This window comes from Colias philodice, chromosome 25, assembly GCF_061535455.1.
Source record: "Colias philodice isolate Cphi_HAF_F1 chromosome 25, ilColPhil1 Martin Lab GWU primary, whole genome shotgun sequence".
Lineage (NCBI taxonomy): Eukaryota > Metazoa > Arthropoda > Insecta > Lepidoptera > Pieridae > Colias > Colias philodice.
The window spans coordinates 6435992-6456341 of NC_143110.1; the positions used below are offsets into that span (position 1 = coordinate 6435992).

The 20350-nt window shown below is 34.8% G+C and overlaps 1 protein-coding gene across 4 annotated transcripts; it reads right to left on the reverse strand.

Annotated features, from left to right (window-relative positions):
* Positions 1 to 347: 347 nt before the first annotated feature.
* Positions 348 to 19937, reverse strand: Psi (P-element somatic inhibitor). 4 transcript variants are annotated; one of them, XM_089710959.1, is made up of 16 exons: positions 19713 to 19937; positions 19389 to 19501; positions 18575 to 18729; positions 18270 to 18408; positions 16681 to 16798; positions 16224 to 16352; positions 15655 to 15804; positions 14228 to 14358; positions 13905 to 13980; positions 13312 to 13459; positions 12646 to 12806; positions 11749 to 11913; positions 10511 to 10646; positions 9550 to 9707; positions 8993 to 9177; positions 348 to 1325 (listed from the first exon to the last, which is right to left on the reverse strand). In XM_089710959.1, exons 1-15 carry the CDS (start codon positions 19794 to 19796, stop codon positions 8998 to 9000), a joined length of 2043 nt encoding a protein of 680 aa, XP_089567085.1. In that variant the 5' UTR covers positions 19797 to 19937; the 3' UTR covers positions 348 to 1325; positions 8993 to 8997. The 4 variants fall into 4 exon arrangements, with proteins under 4 accessions (XP_089567085.1, XP_089567084.1, XP_089567086.1 ...); XM_089710958.1 differs by having other exon boundaries at positions 8997 to 9177; positions 19713 to 19936; XM_089710960.1 differs by lacking the exons at positions 18270 to 18408; positions 18575 to 18729 and having other exon boundaries at positions 8997 to 9177; positions 19713 to 19936.
* Positions 19938 to 20350: the final 413 nt, after the last annotated feature.

Sequence of the window (20350 nt, forward strand, 5' to 3'; positions counted from 1 at the left end):
CAAAATATCATAGAAGCATATCACAAAATTCATTTCATAAATCAATGTGAAGTATGCTGTAAAGGTCACACGGTAAAAATGCAGTCATTTATAATGAAAAAAGTAAACAAAACGTGAAATCACATACTAAAAAATGGCAATACTTATGATAACACGTTTAAATGCACAGTTATGACAGTTTAAATGGCATCAAAAATGTAAATCAAAATCAACAATAGCCTAAATTAAAATAAAAAGAAATATGCACTCGTATATGTGTAAAATATTCATGGTATAGTTTCATTTTTAGGGTCACTTACCTCTGGGTCTGTGGAGAGAATATGTGATTATAAATAAAATGAACACAATATCAATTAACATACACTTTATATCTTAATATTAGTACAATGATGAGGGTAGTTCCCTGTGCAATGAACTCTCGAACCTTCTTAGAGTCGAACAATATTCATGAGGAATGTAAGACACATTACCGTCGATACACACCTAGATTTATCAAAGCTAAAATTTTTAATACATTCTAAAGATTTTATGTGACTACCGTCCGTCTTCGAATTTAAATTGTGTTAGTAACCTATTGAGCTGTCAAGAGAGTCGCGAAACATCGTCCCTAACTTATAATCTAAACAAATTAGTTCAAATGTCGTTTATAACTCGTTCCGATTTACATAAACAATCATAGAATATGGTTACACGCTTGGCGATTTTGGTGCACAATTATTTTATAATTTCAATACCGAATTATACAACTTAAGAGCCACAATCGCCTGTGCATAATAAGTACATGTTGGGCATGACGTTTTCAACCAATCAAATCGACACATTTGATAATTTTATTCAAATTTACAATTCTATGCCAAAATCGCCAAACGCGCAACCGTTGTACACAGTATAAAATCATGAGATTGCGCATACGATATCCAACAGTATAAACCACAGTATGTGTAAGCTAAGTCACTCAACAGTGCATTTACCTCGAGTCCTCGCGGCGCGACGTCTCAATCGCTTTCTCTCTAAGCTCCGTCGGTTCACTGTTACATCTAAGGCTGTGTGGCTATATTTTACACCTGGACAAACTGACAATTATCAATATCGAAATGGGCACTAGCACACAATAATAATATACATAATAGATAGGATAGTCCACACGGCCGTCACGGAAAGACAATAGCGATATAATCTCATAGAGGCCCGCAAGAAACACGTATGTTATAAATTATTGCGGGTAGTATGGAAGTGAACGTTTTGGCTGTACTCCGAACGCTTATATTTAGATAAAACTACAATGGAGGTATCTTCATTCCGTAACGTTGTCTCGCGGCCGGTTTCTGCAATCAGACAGACAGACATGGCACAAATCACAATAATACTATATATAATATAAGGCTCGTGTCGTTGTGGAGACGCCAACTGCCGCTCCGAGCTACACACATCTGCAACACTACACACACGCAGCGCTGACACACTTATGACTTGAGGACACATATATTTTATATTTTAATATATATTTTTTATGGACAAAAATGCATATATTTATAGAGGAGTGAAAACCCCTAAAAGTAAGAACCGTTATTTGTCATTAAACACTTGACAGTAATTTGAAGCTTACTTCATTGAGAAGGTACCTAGCTTTTTCCGCCTATTCTTCCCTCTCTTTCCGTTGTATGTATGCTATCTCTCTCGCACACCTCTCCACCAGGTGGCGGGGCGCACGATAATGTCGGGCGCTGGATGTTTTTCATTGGCGTCTAGCTTCCGCCGCGAGAAGGTTGTCTACAAGACTACAACCTTGGTGCTATTAAGTATTAAGTATTGCTTAAAGCAAGTGCTAAAAGTGTTAAAAAGTGTATCCCGTCGGATCGGTACAGTGAGTTATTTTTACATCTATTCTAATAATATTTTACTTAAAAATGAGTAAAAATCTTTAAAGTCAACGGTATAATCGTTGGACTTTATTTAAAATGCTGAGGTTTTTAATGAATCCTTCAGCAATAGTTTATTTTTCAATATGCTTAAATACTTAATAGCATGAATAAAGATATTTAAAATTAACGATACAACCGTTACATTTTACTTGAAATAGTAACTTTTCTTTTGAAATATTTCATTATGCAATATGTACTAATTAATATTTGAATTTTTAATACTGTGAGTAAAGCTATTTTAACGGTGTTACCGTTCGGCTTTACTCGAATCGTTAATATTACTTTTGTGATTATTTGATATTACTAGATATATCAAATACCCTCTCTTGTATATAGATATTTTTAATATTTTATTTCATTTTTAATAATGTGTTTTTATTACAAGGGTACAAGTGAATTTTTCGTGGAAAAATTACAATTAATACTTAGTATGGATATGAGCCAACTCAAAGCTTTACAGGCATACAATCCATTGCTACGACTTTATTACATTGTCGTTATCGCTAGGAACGGTTCGGAATTCCTATCATAGTTTATTACTAAAAATTATCGAACGAGATGAGTCAGCTCCAAGAAGTCACGACATGTCAGAACACGTTGTGATATTATTTTATAAATCGTATGGGAGTTACCGCTCAACTGAATAATGATGGAATTCGTTCATGTATAGTAGATACGTACCATGAATGTTCCACACATTCAAAACTATCCGTAGTCTATACTTGTCCTTTTATGAGTATTATTCTGATCCGTTTTTATGTGAAAATAGACATATTACACACGGCTAATTTGATTGAAAATTACGTTTCCTATGTTCAAATGATGCAACTTTTTTGTTAAAACGAGTAAGTACCAAAAATTTTACAATTAAATTCTTTGGTTTACTGAACTTGTGCTGAAAGGGTTATCGTATAATAATTATCGAGATATCTTAATATAAATTAGATTTAGATACACTTATTTCAAAGGATTTACAATTCACTTCTAACGTTTTAGAATAATATTATAAACTTGTACACCTTGACAAAAAGTAAAAAATTGCGGGTGAGTGGAGATTATTTTTGTGCAATTAAATATAACGTCCTACGACGGTATGGTTGCGTTCGTAAGGAATGTTAACGGATATAAAGCAACTAAATGTTACATCGATTGCATGAACAAAAATAAATATGAATCGAAGTTCATTTTAAAATTTAGTGAATTGATTTGAATTATGAATTTATTAAATGTCGCTAACATTGGAAAATAAGTTAAAGGACCTTGTTAATTGCTATATTATTTAAATGATTATTTACTGCTATTTTTATATTAGCACTAAGGTGTATTCTTGCTCGAAGCAGAATACATAAATGTGGCCACTACTCCTCGCAGGGGTTAGCCAGGTCAAATTCACCCTCGCAGGGTGTCTCTTAAGCATTTTTTGGCAGGCCCTACTTATTTCTAGTTACAAACATCCCTCGCGCAGCTGTCGCTCGCAGGGAAATGGTGCAAATATATATCGGCCCTCGCGGGGTTTTGATTACAATCGTCCCTCACGGAAAAGATGGTGCGAATATATATCAGCCTTCGCGGGGCTTTGATTACAACCGTCCCTCATGGAGAAATGGTGCAAATATATATCAGCCCTCGCGGGGCTTTGATTACAACAGTACCTCACGGAGACATGGTGCAAATATATATCAGCCTTCGCGGGGCTTTGATAACAACCGTCCCCACGGGGAAATGGTGCAAATATATATCAGCCCTCGCGGGGTTTTGATGGCGATTGGTGCAAATATACAAAGGATTGATCATTAAAATGATCATAGATATTTGCTTTTGTCAACGAGGACCCACGAAAGAAGTTTTGGATATGACCGTATCGGATCTTCACTCTTCTAAGGTAGGTAGAAAAAGGTTTTGAAATCTACTTCACAGTGGGCAGTATAGTAAATGACCTAATAAATACAATAAAGGTTAGATACGTCAAATAATGGGCGCATGAAATTGATACTTCGTATCCTAAAAGTTTACGCTTCAGGAATCAGGAAACCACCATTGGTTTACCAATTATGGAAATTGGAATTGAACAAATTGTATTTACCAATGCAAAGCCTAATCACAACAAAGGAAGGCGAGTCGGATCAAATATCATCTCGCAGATGATTTGTGGCGGTGGTTTCGAGGATTGTCACCAAGCCTTGTGTCAACGGTATGTTTGGTATCGTAATTAAATGGCACTAGCCGACCAATTTTCATATACAAACATCGGAAGAGATTTTTTAATCGCAAAGCGATTGAATGTAACAAATGACGATTGATTACGTATAGTTGACCTCTCATAGGCCTATTTTAGTTGCCCGGTCTTGTAGGCAATTTATTTGACTCGTTTTTCAACCCATTTGACCTCATTATTGCACCCATGAGATTTTTCTTCGGGGCTCAAACAATAAATCGCTGAGGGATTAGGATAATCGTTTGTTAGACAAGTTTTTTGTCATCCCACCAGGATTATTATATTGTACTAGCGGTCCGCCCCGGCTTCGTCCGTGGTACATATGAAAAATAGATGTTGGCCGATTCTCAGACTTACCCGATATGCACAGAAAATTTCATGAGAATCGGTCCACCCGTTTCGGAGGAGTATGCAGACTAACATTGTGACACGAGAATTTTATATATAAGATAATAAAGTTATATACAACTATTAACGTAAAACGTTTAAGTACTCAACGAATGCTGAGAATACTGACTGTTGAGTTACATAGGATAGAGGATAAATAACGGAAAGTCAATCTTTCCAAACAAAAGCCTCTTATTATTAGATATTACTTGGAACCCCTACCCTTAACGAGAAAGCTCTGCCAAATGACTTCTCATTTCTTTGCTTTGAGGGGGGGGGGGGGGCAATAAATGAAATGTACAGGCTATACGGCTTTTAAAATATAAGTCTGGTAAGCGAACTAAACTTTGCTGGTTTAGTTCTTGCTATATCGCTATCCGTGCCTGCTTCTCGTGTTTACGGGTGAATTAAGTTTATCAATAGTCATAAATGCAATGCTATTCAGAGGATATACTGCATTTAAAACATGACAAAGTCTGGTAAGCGAACTAAACTTTGCTAGTTTAGTTCTTGCTATATCGCTGTCCGTGGCTGCCTCGCGTGTTTACGGATGAATAAAGTAATGTCCTGTCTTCGCATCCACAGCTAACTGTCCTATACTGTCATAATCTTAGCACAGATTCATTCGACATAGCTCCCCACGAGCTCAGTTCTTCATTTTTGCACTCGCACAACTGTGGACAACACAAGAGCAATGCCTCCATTGGTAGCAGTTACAATCAAGGGATAACTAACCTTAGGCTAGCCATATTACGGATGTTGGAACAACCGACTATATTCAGGGCAATTTTCTTTGTTCAGTGTAACGTTTAGACTGTCGTAGTATTCCTACGGAACAAAGATGGGATCAGATCTGCATCCTTAATGCAGTTAATCGAAAGGAGATACTTTCAGACGACGATAGTATTCAAAACCCACCATATTCCTTAACATAATAATGCATAGTTAAGCCTATAATCTCTCTTGCCATTATCCTGCAGCAGAATTCCTTGGCGATAATTTATCCTCGTTAGAACGAGCAAGGGTTGTTACGATAATATGAGAAATCCTAGTCAGTTAGAGACCTGAACGACGCGATAGAGTACCGCTATTTCAGTAGTAGTAACACCTAGAAGGGTGAAGGTATTCTGGAAAGCGGAACTGAAGGCCCGGTCAGCAGCATCAGCCACCTAATAGACAGTGTTCAGTGCTGCACCACTATAATCTGCAAAATGACTCTGACGGTATGAAAATGTGGAGTACATTTTCAAAATATCAAATGATATAGTTGGAATAAAAATCCTATTTGCCTCCGTCTATCCAAAAGACATAAGGAGTAGCTAGTAGTAGTTGGTTGAATTAGAATAAAGTAACTATAGTTATAATCCTTTGTTACTGACTGGATAAATTTGGCTCTTTTCCTATCTGACGTTCATATAGCTGTTGACTGCCTAGTGTTGTGCACAAACACTATTATTATAAACTAGCGGTCCGCCCCGGCTTCGCTCGTGGTACTTACGTTTTCTCTACATAAAAACCATCCTCGTACTTCAAGGAATATAAAAAGAATTATCGAAATCGGTTCAGCCGTTCTCGAGTTATGCGCTTACCAACACATTTTGCGATTCATTTTTATATAAGTATAAGAAGATAAGTCACGTTATGTAGTCCCGAGGCTTTCGGTATATAAGTTCTGATGTAAATCATAATTATATCTTAAAACCGAATTGATTAAAAGTAACGTACTTGGCTGTAGTAATTGCAGTTTTGGGACACAGATAAGCTCCTTATCATTTTAGTCTCTTAAGTTCAGTATATTTGTTTCCAGTACAGAGTTTATGACCTATCAGTTTTAAATAAATAATTCATGCATTGTACTGAAAGTACTAGCCATGTTTAGATTATGATTGGTGGCGTTGGCTCTAAACATTAATAGATACCGCACGGTTTGGTTGGATGTTAAAAATCTGTATTATAATTAAAACCGTTTACCTGTTTTGATATTTTATTGCCTTATTCAAGGGGTGACCTTTTAAATTTATTTCTGACCCCAAAAGTAAGGACCAAGTTCTCTTCTTGTCCGCTTGTAGCAGGTTGGGTTAAAACTGTGTGAGTTGAGACAGGTGGTAATTCTATGTTAAGATGATTCAATTGTGCTTCTACAGAGTTCTAATTGAATAAATAAAGGTTTGAGTTTGAGGTATTTTTGCCTCGTCGGGTTCAGCTGTTGCTTCATTTTGTAAGTAACATCTAAATGCGTAATTGAAAGTCGTTACTGGCGCTTTCGCAGATTTACGCTAAAGATAGTGAAAATTGTAGTAACTTTAACTTTTCAAGCCCAAAAGGTTAACTAAGGTACGCTTGAACCAATCTCATAAGTTCTAATACTTTTAATCATTATGATTAACTTTTTGGTTCTTATTTGATTAACTTTTCATCTGGGATTGTTAATATATTATATAATATAAAAATTTGTGTGATTTATTGGTAGGTATGCTATCTGCACACCTTACTCTTTCAAATAAAGAAATAAGTAATTACTTATGTATTCAAATTCACATTGGCGTCCATATATTGTACACCAGGTGGGTAACAAGCAGGTCTCAATGAAGTAAGCTTCAAATTACTGTCAAGTGTTTAATAGCTGTGTTTTACCTGAAAATAAAACACATATTAAATACTTACCTATATTTGAAGCTTACACTTAACGTCCACCTGTTGTGGATTTCGACTCAATGAAAAACATCCAGCGCCCGACATTATCGTGCGCCCCGCCACCTGGTGGAGAGGTGTGCGAGAGAGATAGCATACATACAACGGAAAGAGAGGGAAGAATAGGCGGAAAAAGCTAGGTACCTTCTCAATGAAGTAAGCTTCAAATATAGGTAAGTATTTAATATGTGTTTTATTTTCAGGTAAAACACAGCTATTAGAAGAGTAAAATATATAATATGTTTGGTATTAATTAAAAAGAGAACTTAATTATAATCTAGAAACTGAAGTAGTTTAAAAAATATGTAATGATATCTTCTTCGCTCTTAGTAACAGGTAATTTTTTATATAATTAAATTTTGCTATTTATAAATAGATACTTATATTTGTGTCAATTTTTATTTTCATCATATAAAATATCGAGAAATAGTAGTATATGTGCCCCCAACAGTTTAACAATACGAAATAATGATAGCATGTTTATAAATATACATAATTAAAAACACAGTGCATTAAATATGGTTAAAATAATATAATATCATTTATATTCAAACATGCAATATAAAAATAAACCAGTATCTAAACCAAAGTACACATTTCATAAAAAGTACAATTTAAATCAAATATGTAAGCTGTAATCAAATATATTATGACACCATATTCATTCAATTTAGCATTTAAAAATATAATATTATAACATACAAATAATGTAAATATATCAACAGTATGGTGAATTTAAAATGTAATACAATGAAACACACAAAATACCTTGAAAATTAAATATAGTAAGTATAAAAAAAACATATAAAAAACAAAAAAAGCAGTGTGTACTAACCACTATGCAAAAAAAGCCTTCATTCATATATAATGGGTGCTTGGTGCTATAGGTACAATGTTATGTCAGGATATGAATCAAATAAATTGCAAACTAAATTTATAGAATTTAGCTTCACATCATATTTCTACTAATTTGCCAAAGTCTTTAGAAACAGAAAAAAAGAGACTTATAATATATTAAAAGATTTGTAAATCAATATTAAAAAAAACCTTTTGCTGAACAGTAGAAGGTTTTCATATATCATTAGTGCTTTCGGTAAAAAAGCGGACTATGTACATATTATGAAAAACCTGACTAACAAAGACTCAACCAATTCCTTTCAAACTCAAACATTTATTTATTCAATTAGACTTCTTATAAAAGGAATTTTGAATCGTCATAACATTTACCACAGATTTTCAGTTTTACAGCATTACCAACAAGCATTGCAAACTACGGACATAGTATAATCTTTATTGTCCATCAAAAATTCAAACATAACTACCCTTTCAACACAAAACAGACGCACACATGAGTAAATAAATAGTACAGAGAAGAAGTTTCATACAACCGCGCAAACTCGTGCCACTACTACAAGCACATGACAGATGTCTGCACTTCTACTGCGGAGGTGTTATCATTTATCACATACACAGTTTGCCAGTTGAGAATGGTTGTTTGTTTTTACAGTTGTAAATTTTCATATATTTATGGAAAAATGTGGTGTTATTTATAAAAGTAAAATTATTAATACCGTAATATTTTTTTTTTAAATAAGTTTAAAATACATTTTAACACCTCTTCTGAAATAGGTACGAACTTCTGCACGTTCTTAAGAAGCTTTGTCTTTGTACCATTTATTTACTCATGTGCTTGTAGTAGTGAGACCGATTTGCGTGGTTGTACCAAGCTTTGTCTATACTATTTATAAATGTATGTATTACATCCACGCTCACGTACCCACCTCACTGGTGCGCCGCGTCCTGCTGGCCGCCGCCGTACGGGGTGTACGCGTACGGGTACACGGGCGGGTACATCGGGTACTGCGGGTACTGGCCCATGCCGCCGGGCGACGCGCCTGAGGGTTGTGATGTGGGGGCCGGGGGCGCTTGTTGCGGGGGTGCTTGTTGCTGTTGTTGCTGTTGCTGTGGGGTAGAAAGTGGTCATGAGTATTTTGAATCATTATTCTAGATATTGAATAATATGTTTATTGTGTTATTTTGCAGTGGCTACGGGGTGAAAAGTGGGCGGAAGTATGATAAATTATGTGTGTTTTAGATGTGATTGTTATTCGTGTTGCAGTTCATATCATATTGAATTATGGGTAGATGTGTTTTAGATGTTTATTGTTGCTGCTGTTTCTGTGAACTGGTTCTGCGAACAGAATGCTATTTATTTGCTTATAAGTATCACATTTGAAAAATATTTTCAATTAATAATGAATATGTGTAATTTCGATTTTTATTCCTGTTACTGTTGCTTGTTGTTGCTGTTGCCTCGGACTCCAAATTACTCACCTTGGCCTTAATCTGCGCCTCAATAGCCTCGGCCTCCTTCACCTTGCCGATCCCGCGGTAGTACTCCGCCCACTGCGCGCTGTAGTCCGGCGCCGAGTTGTTCGCGGCGGGCGCGGCCGCGGGGCTCGGGCTCGACGTGTTCGCCGTGTTGTTCGAGCCTGGGCAACAAGAAAAATTGGTTGTCTGTAAAGTCGGTTTACTGACGATAGTTGAACGTGACAACGTCTTGGCCGATTGTGCTTCTTTGTCGGTCGTTCCGCGATCTCGCTTGCACTATGGAACGCCTCAGAGCGAGGTAACGCCGCATGAGTCATGTTTTTTCGTGCGTGCAGCCGGCTCTATCGAATTATAAGACGTTGTCACGTCAAAAAAGATTAAATAAGTATTTTCTAGTATTTGATTGTACGAGTATTATACATTTAGAAATTAAAAATGGATTTTAAACGCGATTTATTCATTATATTATTTTCCCGACGTTTCGCACACTTTACAGCGACCGTGGTCACGGCGAGACCTTTAGAAATTTGACGAGACTAAGTCCTTGTCTAATTTCTAAATATTAAACCAGAATAATAAAAATAGAATTTAGACTTGAAGAAATGATTTACAGTTGCGAATTGCAGTATGCGTAAAATACAAAATTTGGCGGCGATTTTTTACTGTCTCATAAGATTATCATATATCTATTGGCTTTCTGACTATGACTTTATTCTTGTGAATTATTAATTTTCATCAAAAGAATATCCTCAAACAGTTTGTAAATATAACATTAAAATAAAGTGTTTGAATAGCTTTTTATATAAAAAAAAAAACATCATAATATCAAGGATAAAAAGTTTTGCAATAAATGTTATCTTCGATTTAAACCCTTTTTAAAACGTTACATCAAAGATAATTACAAACATTTCTAGTATAAAAAAACAACATAAATTTAACATTTAAAACCATATAAATAACTCACCAATCTGCTGCTGCTGCTTCGCCTGCTGCTCAATGGCCTCTGCTTCCTTCACGAGTCCGAGAGACCGATAGTAGTCGATCCACTGTTGGGAGTAGTCTGGCTGTCCGGTGGACGGGTTGATTTGCACTTGCTGTTGCTGTATAAAAAACAATTTATTTGAGTGTGCTTTAGAGTCCGAGGGACCGATAGTAGTCAATCCACTGTTGGGAGTAGTCTGGCTGTCCGGTGGACGGGTTGATTTGCACTTGCTGTTGCTGTATAAAAAAAAATGTGTGCGTGTACTAGTGTACACACGTAAGAAGTGAAACTTCTTTATGACCTTATTTTTCAAAAAATAATTTACCATATGCAACTTTACAGAGATACGTCAATCACGCGTGGTAGGGATATAAACAAGATGGCGCGTAACGGAAAAATGTTACACTAAATTTTTTTCCAACCCCGATAAAGAAGTTTCACTTCAACAATTTATTTGAGTGTGCTTTAAAGTGAAAAGGTATATGGAATGTGAATAGGAGCAAAAAACCTTTTTAAGGCGATTTTATTCCAGTAATTTATGATAAGCGTTAGAAACAGGAGTGCTTTTTAAAAATGTATGTTTTTTTCACACACTTCATTTTTACTAGCACTTGAATGTATATTTTTTCTTGTTAAGCTTATTTAAACGTTTTATTCAACCGTATAACCATATAGATCGAATCAAAATAAATTGTATCATTCTCATCAAAATCCATTGACATAAAAAAAAGCCTGCAACTGACCAGACATGTATAATTTAAAAAAAAATCACTAACACAACAAACTTGCAACTGGCCACATACAAAAAGAAACTAATGAAAAAAAACAACTGACAACAACCTACGACTCGACAGGTCACAGGCCGTATATACATAAAAAAAAGACGGGTTGCACTTCGGGAGTGCCGGCAGAAGTGAAAACTTGATTATTAACGTTCAGCATGTTTGGTATTTTGGAATGGTATCCGTCTTACGCATGGAATATAAGGGCAAAAAAAAAAATCCGTCTTACGCTTTTTCGATCAGGTCACGTGTCCTGACGCGAGTTTAAGATTTTATACCCAACGCCGCTAAAGAAGTTTTCACTTCAAAAAATTCACCAACACAACAAACTTGCAACTGGCCACTTACAAAAAAAAAAAAACATTTGACAACAACCTACGACTCGACAGGTCACAGGCCGTATATAAATAAAAAAAAAACTCAAATGACGTCACGGACCTGCGGCTGGTGCGGCTGCGGCTGCTGGTGCCAGTGCGGGTTGTATCCCCAGGCTGGCGGGCCGCCGTAGAACTCGCCGCCGGGCCCGCCGCCGCCGTTGTTGCCGTTGTTGCCGCCGTTGCCGCTGTTGCCGTCGCCGCCGCCGTCCGGCACGAAGTTCACCGGCTACACAACAATTATATATTTTCACTTTTACTAAACACTGAAGTAAACAATATTATAATAATAATTCATTTATTCATTGAAACATTTTTTTTGTGTGGTGTCTCTCAATGTTAGCCAGAAGGGCTTCTCCATTTTAACGTAATAAATTGTGAAATAAAATTGTGATGATGTACAGTCAAACTGCAGACATAGGTTTTATTTCAATTTATATCATAAAGTGAATAAATTAAATTTGTTGTTTATCTTTAGAGGACATATTTTATATTTTGTTACAATAACTTCCTTATGTAATCTTCTTCTTATATATAAAAATGAATCGCAAAATGTGTTGGTAAGCGCATAACTCGAGAACGGATGACCCGATTTCGATAATTCTTTTTTTATTATATTCCTTGAAGTACGAGGATGGTTCTTATGTAGAGAAAACGTAAATATGTACCACGGGCGAAGCCGGGGCGGACCGCTAGTTTATATATAATTAGTTGCCCCGGCAGACATTTTGCTCTTTGTTGCGCTGTTATCTAGTACACAACACATAACAATTCATTATATATTTTTAGAAATTACACAGGAGGCCGGGTTAAATATTAGTCTGTATGTAATAAGAATGTACTGCGATTCTACACAACTGCCTAATTTATGTAGACAGTTGACAACTATTCATCTACAAAACTATTAAATCAAAAGTTACGTCTAACAATATATTTATTTATACAATGTAGAGTCACTAACCATGCCAACTTTCTCCATAATGATCCGCTTGCAGTTCTCCACAGCGTCCGGGTGGCCCTTAATGAAGAATGTTCTGTTCACGCGGTCCTGGTTCTGCGCGCGTCTATCGAGCTCGCAGTGAGCGCCCGACTGCGCGTTTATTTGCTTTATTACCTCGCCACCTGTGTAATAATATTGTTTAGCTATTTGTACTTGGGATTTAGTGTAAAACTTCAACTGTAGGATCGCTAGTCTTTTTTTACCTTCCCAGGCCGACCGACATGTAATACATACATTTAGGCACGAGCAAGAGAATGGTTCTTCACAGAGGAAGAAATAAATATTATATTATAATCATCAGTATTTATATTAAAAATAAATTAAATCATCAAAGTGAACTAATTACCAAATTTCTAATGAAACTTGGGAGACGTGTAGATGTTTTTACGTAAAAGTGAAACAATCACATTGTTTTGTAAACAAACTTGAAACACAAAATATTTAAACAAAGATAAAACATGCGCAAAATTGAAATCATCTGTAAGAACAACTTGCATATCATCATTACGAGACATTGCCACACTATGGCAAAAGTAAAAAACGGTTCAAATTCCATGTGATAATTTAAAATATTCTACTCTTCAAATTACTTCAAACATGTTAAATAAAATGATCATATCCACAAACCTCTGCCAATAATGAGTCCACACTTCACATTAGAGACGGTGAAGCTGACCCTCACTTCTGGAGCGCTATCCTGCCACTGCTGATTGTCTCTATCATTGTTGCCTTGGTTTTTGTTCGTTGGTCGGCCTCGGCCCGAACGAATTGCCAACTGTATGATAAAATTGAATATTATACTAGGTCGATTTAAAATAAAGAGGTCTTATAATAATAAAATCTCATTTATTTCTCGGAAAAAAAGTTCAATACATAATAGCTCAATTAATTTAAAAAGAAACAAGAACATACTTTCACATTTCAAGTATTTATTAATGGTCAGATAAGATGTGATAATATTTTTTATGAGCTTTTAATTTCACACTAAACTGTTTACTTTTTGATAATCAATATTCAATAACTACAAATGATATTATTGATTAATAAATAACGACATATAAATATCTGAAATTAATTTGCTTAAAAATGTATACATATTTTAAATTCATTCAATTTACCTAATATTGAAATACACTGTTATTTTTTACCAAAGTAACCATACCAAATCAATATATTATATACTAAAATCTCTAAAGAATATGCGACAAAATTAAACTTACATTAACACTGCTGATAAGGTCTTCAATCATTTGCCGCGCATGGTCGACTTGGTGAGGCAGCCCTTGCAGATAGCATCTAATGAAAAAGGTTATATTTTTAGAAAAATATCTTATTAGATTTCCCACAAATACTATATAATATATGTTGAGAATGTAAAAGCATGTATGCATATGTTGACAATGAAAAAGCATATGAGCACATTTATTTGGATAAAAATATCTTTGAATCTTGCCAAACAAGTTTCACTTCTGACACATGTTCTCGGAACACACACTTTTTTATTGCAAATTATATTTGTGCAAATATAACTAAAATAACAAACCTCTTGTCCCCCGGACCCTCTTCCCTCTCCTGGTGGAACTGCACCCTGCAGCCCGAGTCGTTTTGTATCTTCTTGATCATATCACCGCCCCTGCCTATCACTACACCGACGGCTATCTTTGGTACCAGGACCTGGGTAAAATATTTAATAATATTTATTTATTTTATTAAGCTATTCCATAGCTTCTATCGCGGGCCTTGAGCGCGGGGACCGAATCAAGAAATTGCGTAACAAAAAAACCTCACGCTCCCCACTCCGACGGGCACGGAGGTGTGGCTTAAAGGCATAGCATGCAATAGCTTTACCGCGGCAGTCCCCGAGTGCCAAACGTCTTTTTTATCAATTTAATAAACCATACCAAGTAAAATATTTACAATTATACAAAACGGATTAATACGGTAGGTAAATAAAGCGGCCTTATCGCTTACTAGCGATCTCTTCCAGACTGCCCAAGGTAAGAGATAAAGAAGAAAAGTAAATGTAATACATTAACAGAACAGAATTTTTGTTCAATTTTTCTTGTGAACGTTCTTCAAATGATGCTATTCCAATACATATTTATAAAGTTACTGGTTAGTGTGAAATATTTGTTGTCTTTATACGTCGCAATTATAAGCGTCGTAACTTTGTTTGTCGTTACTACGAAAAATGGCTGTCTAGTTAAATACATATACATTTTTTCTTATCTATTGTTGACTGTGTTGATTTTCACAGTAGCTTAGTTTTAGGAGTAGTTTGTTAAATTCTACATCAATATTACGAATTTGACTTTATTATTACAGTATACTACGTATTACGTTTTAATGCCGACTTTTTTATAATCAATTATTAATTTAAAGACCGATTCGATTTATACTTTAGAAATAACCGAAATCGAAAAATATCAGAATATTTTTTTTGTATCAATATCAATACAAATATCAATTTTAATGACTTATATATGCTTTTTGCACGCCTCATAAGCGAAGCGTTGAGGTGGGTACTACTGTCACTTCGCGCAAAACATCTGATTTTTCAAACTTAAAATGTCTTTATGTATCATACATTGCACTTGTAAGATAATACATACACACACATATTAAGAAAAAACACTATTTTTAACGTTCATGATATTTTTGATGTCATTTTTGTTATTTAAACTAGTTAAAAAACAGTTTAAAAAAGTTCTGTCTTGGACGTCCGTGTGTCTGTATGTGCGGATCCTTTTTCTTGTTAACACGATAGCGACCGAAATACTTTACTAATCGAGTCTTTTTTTTTCTCTTACGCTTGAGTATGCTCAGGAATAGAACCCTTTCATTTTTCAGGGTCTGATTCGATGTGGTTTAATTGTTATTAAATAAACAAAAATAATAATTAATAAATATTTATTAAAAAAAAATTATGAGGCGTGCACTTTTGGATTTTCCAAATTATTTTCAACTTACCTCAGTAGAAGTCACCCCGTTCCCCTGATCTTGGTACCCATCGTCGAACCGTGGCACCGGGCCGCCATCTTTGTCTTGCAACAGCTCGTACACAAGCTGTTTCGCGTGCTCCACTTTTGACGCGTCACCGGAAATACGTAGTGGCTTTTCCTGTTTTATTTTGTTGAAAAACTTGTCTTAATATGTATATAAACAGTATAGTAATTTATCAAGCCCACTTAATCATAATATTCCATGATCCATCGATTCATAATATAAGTATCATCATTATTAAAAAAAAAATTGAAGCATGGAGGGTAAAGATTTTAGTCTTCATTAATATGAACTCTTGAGGAAAAAAAACTTGATAATACAAGTTTTTTTTCCTCTTGCTAAATCATAAATGAGCCATACTTCAATTGTGACAACTTTGTTTGATGTTACGAATTTCACAAATTTTTTACTTGTTCAAATAACAAAGGTACTTATGACTTCCGAGTTCACGTTTAAAAATATACTAATCGTTCTTGTCACGTTCACAAATATACTAATAAAATTAAACAAATAATATAAATATAATGAATACTTACATATTCAGTATTAGGTCCGTCTTGTATCACTACCATCTTCGCACCTGACTGCTCTTGCAGTTGCTTGATAGTTTTGCCGTTTTTACCAATGATCAACCCGACTTTCGGTCCGGGTAACATGATTTCGTCCTGTTTATTAAATTAAAATTTAAAAAAAAAATACGAACAAAATCTTTAATACATATATGTATAGAGAATGAAAGAAGCTTATTTTTACAATTCGCATGATAATTAAGTAGACTCAATTTCATGTCCTATGTCATTTGAAATACATATACAATTTATTTTGCGTTTCGCTCAAGATTTATTTTATTGTTACAAAATGGTGCAGAATCAATCCTATTCTCATTAGAATCATATAGTACGTACTTCTAGGCCAAAATGTATATAGACTTTCAATAAGGAAAGGATCATGATTATGTATTATACATATGAAAATCTATGTGATCAAACTTACAGTAACACCAAGGCCACCACCACCGCCCCCTCCCCTGGGCATCGGAGACATGCCCTGTTCCTGATGCTGCGGGGCATTCTCGCGTCCGCGGTGATTCACTATGTTGTTCACTAGCTCCCTGTTAAATGGAGTTTATATTATGTTTTTTGATTAAAAATAGGTTTAGGACTCTATCGAATATAACGTATCATACTATGACCGTAAAAGAAAGTAATTAGAAAAAAAAGAGCATGTGTGCCGAGCCGTGTCAGAAGTGAAACTTCTAATTGGAATGATTCAAATAAACCAAAATCGTCGCCTCTATGAAGTGACGGTATTGCCACGACTCGCCTTGAAATTTTACTCTCAACGCGCCTAAAGAAGTTTCACTTAAAAAAATGGTTGTATTGAAAAGAGACTATATCCATTACATATATCATTCACTGTTCAGTCACTGTTCAGCACCGTCAGTAGTTGCAAAGCAGAGGGTATCCTGCTGTTTTCCGATCCTAACACGTTCCTGTTACGGTCATAGAATAATACGTAGTGTATAGAGTCCTTAATTTTAATTTTGAATGACAGTATGGTTTGCAAATTCAACAAGTTGGAAATTTAAAAAAAATTGTTACATGCTATGGGACCTGATTTCATCTAGTGTATTGTATGTTACATCGTTTTTTAGTGCGACTTGACAATGCATCGACACTATGTAACATTTTGTAAATATGTAAAATAATTACAAATGCTGAAAACCTCATTTTCTATTCGCATTAATACAATATTATGTAGCGCATATGATACTTGCATAAAAATAATAAATACGCATTAAAAGAATGAATTTTATAATACAAGCTGTTTCCTAAAATCTGACAGAACACAATGATATAATATGTACATGTGTGATCTTTGTAATCCCATAAAGTTATTTTGATGAAAATGTTGACAGTATCAACAATCCAATTTGTTGTATAAAATCAATAGCTAATTCAATTCACAACATGCAACTTTTATAACACATTTCTGACGCTACAATCTATTTCATCTTATCTTATAATTGACATAAAATTGTACTAAGTTTCAAATTTGTATGAAATTGATATGACTATGAATCAGTTTCACCACATTTATGAATTAATTTTATTAACAAGTATTATACATATTATATTAAACATAAGCTGTATAGACATGATGATAGAATTAAATACAATGTTACATTGTTTTTAGACATGAATATAATTATTTGTATTCAATTTACACCAACCCAGTGCTTATTTTGCAACAATGAAATGAGTGTACATGATAATTTATTGGTAATTTAAAATTCCATATTACCAATTCGGGTTAACATTATATGAAAATCAGTGCATTCATATAATAAAATAGGAATAGTAGCCGTCTTATTAACAAATTATTGTGCATTATATAAAAATAGACTAAAAGAACACATGCTTTAATAACACTATGTAGTTTTGGTAAAAAGTCCACTAGATTACAAATTCATATTACCTACCTATTACCTATGTAAATAGCATCACACTAGTTAAAAAAGGCTGTCAGTTTGCTTCTATAAATAAAAAAAATAAGCATAGAAAAGAAAATCCAGTAATTACTTGGCCCTAGCGATAGCCTCGCGCGACCCAGTGAGGGTACAAAGCCTATCCGGTTGACCGCCCGAGTCCGGAGCCATTTGGATCTTGCAACCCGTCTCTGCCTGTAACCGCGTGATCTGCTCGCCGCCGCGACCGATTACTGCCATCAATAGTTTTATTGAGAAAAAAAATTAAATAATAAAAATTAAACAGAAAAAAGGTTTAGCGACTAAAGCAAGTCCACGTTTCCGTTTCCAATTGAAATCCACCACAACAAATTTATCCAAATCTCGGTAAATCTTCTAAGCAAGTCTACGGTTACTCACTGAGTCCGACCATTTTATCAGGAACCCTGATATAGTCATTAATGGCTTGGTCGTTCATCATGTTGGGCGGGCCGGGCGGGGCCGGCGGGGAGCCAGTGTTGGCCGCGATCCTTGCCGCGGCCGCAGCCGCCGCCGCCGCCGCTGCTGCTGACGCACTGTACAATATTTCACATTGACAGTCTTGATATTTCATCTTGAGTAACGCCTTTACATTCGCACTTATGCTTTGTGTATTATTCTTAAATAGATGCATTCTTTATGTACTCGCTTATACAATTGTGATAATGGCAATCCTTGCTGTATAAACTTTTGAAGTACATGTATGTTTATGAAAAATAAAGTTTAATAATACAGAAAAATAGATTGAACATAATTCTTAAAAAAAAATGAATGTAGGAAAATATTTCTGCATTCAAATAAATTAAATGTATGCTAGACCTGGAATAGTACACAAAATAAAAGTACAAAACAAGTTTGATATACCAAAGTAAAGAAAACATTGTAATTTTGTTGATTTAGAAGCAAACTGACAATGAGATATATTTTATAATGAATAACATATCCTGCCTATATAAACAGATGCAGCCCTAGATGTAAAAAAACATTGATTAGAAAAATACAACACCAAACCATTCACTTATTCTAAAAAAGAAATCAATATCTTCAATTGAATAAATGTAAAGAAAGTGTTATGTTTTACAATTTCATATATAAAAATGTTAAGTTTAATACTTTTACATTTTTCGAGTACAAAAGAAGGAAGTAACAACTAGACATAATAAGTTCAAGATTTCAAAGTGCTACTTTTTCTCACCTCATCTGTGGTGGAGAATAAGGTGGTTCAGCTGATGCCATTTTCTTAGAGCTTGGTTCAGGTCCGTCTTCAAGAGATCTCTTACTTCCGCCACCTTCAATCTTCGCGGCCACCTAAAATACGTTACAATACACGGATTAGATATCGAGCCGCCAAGTTATAGTATTTCCGAAAGTAGGTTAGACGAATAGCGGCAATAACTTATTTGACAGACGAGGGTACATTGCAGATATTATTGCATCAGGAAGTACCTGCTGATTAATCACGCTTTATCGTTATTTGGTACGACGGTAGAAAGGCTTTGTGCAAATTATGATGTCTTACCAATTTCGCACGTTGTAGAGCAGCCGCAAATCCCCCTGTTACACTGTTGTTTTGGAGCGTAGCCATAGAAGAATAATCACTCATGTTTGAATTAGAGTAAACATTCAACCACGCAATACGGCAGCCATTAAAAAGGATCAAAAGATCCAAAAAATTTCAATCCCCGTCGCGATTCGCAAACTCAGGAAAGAGACGCGTCCATGTACCATAAACTAAATAAATTTAAGTGACATAACTATAGGATACACAGTTCGCAAAGAATACCTTTCAAATTATTATTTTAACCAATGAGCACTAGGTATTCGGTACGATAGAACACTTTCAATTGGTAGAAATTAAATGTTTGCATATGTAAAATACCTACGTAACTTAAATATTTTTTGGTATTCATAAATTTTTTTGTTAAAGTTTGTTAATAATACATTTTTAATAACCAGATTGTTATTTTTATATGTAAAAAGATCTTACCACGATCTATAATTTCATAAATAAACATTTTTGGTGGTTTTTTGGTTTTACACAATTTATAGTCTATGACCTTCTACGTTTCGTTTTCCTTACTTACTGGGCTATCAAATGCAATCAAATATAATAAAATACTGCACCGTAGAATAATATTTGAAATATAAAACTAAAAA

Coding starts and splice junctions, on each gene's coding strand:
- Psi (XM_089710959.1), bottom strand. CDS start 19,796: ATGAGTGATTATTCTTCTATGGCTACGCTCCAAAACAACAGTGTAACA. Junction 19,502..19,712: donor CTCTACAACGTGCGAAATTG/GTAAGACATCAT, acceptor AACGTATTTTAG/GTGGCCGCGAAGATTGAAGG. Junction 18,409..18,574: donor TGATAAAATGGTCGGACTCA/GTGAGTAACCGT, acceptor TATTGATGGCAG/TAATCGGTCGCGGCGGCGAG.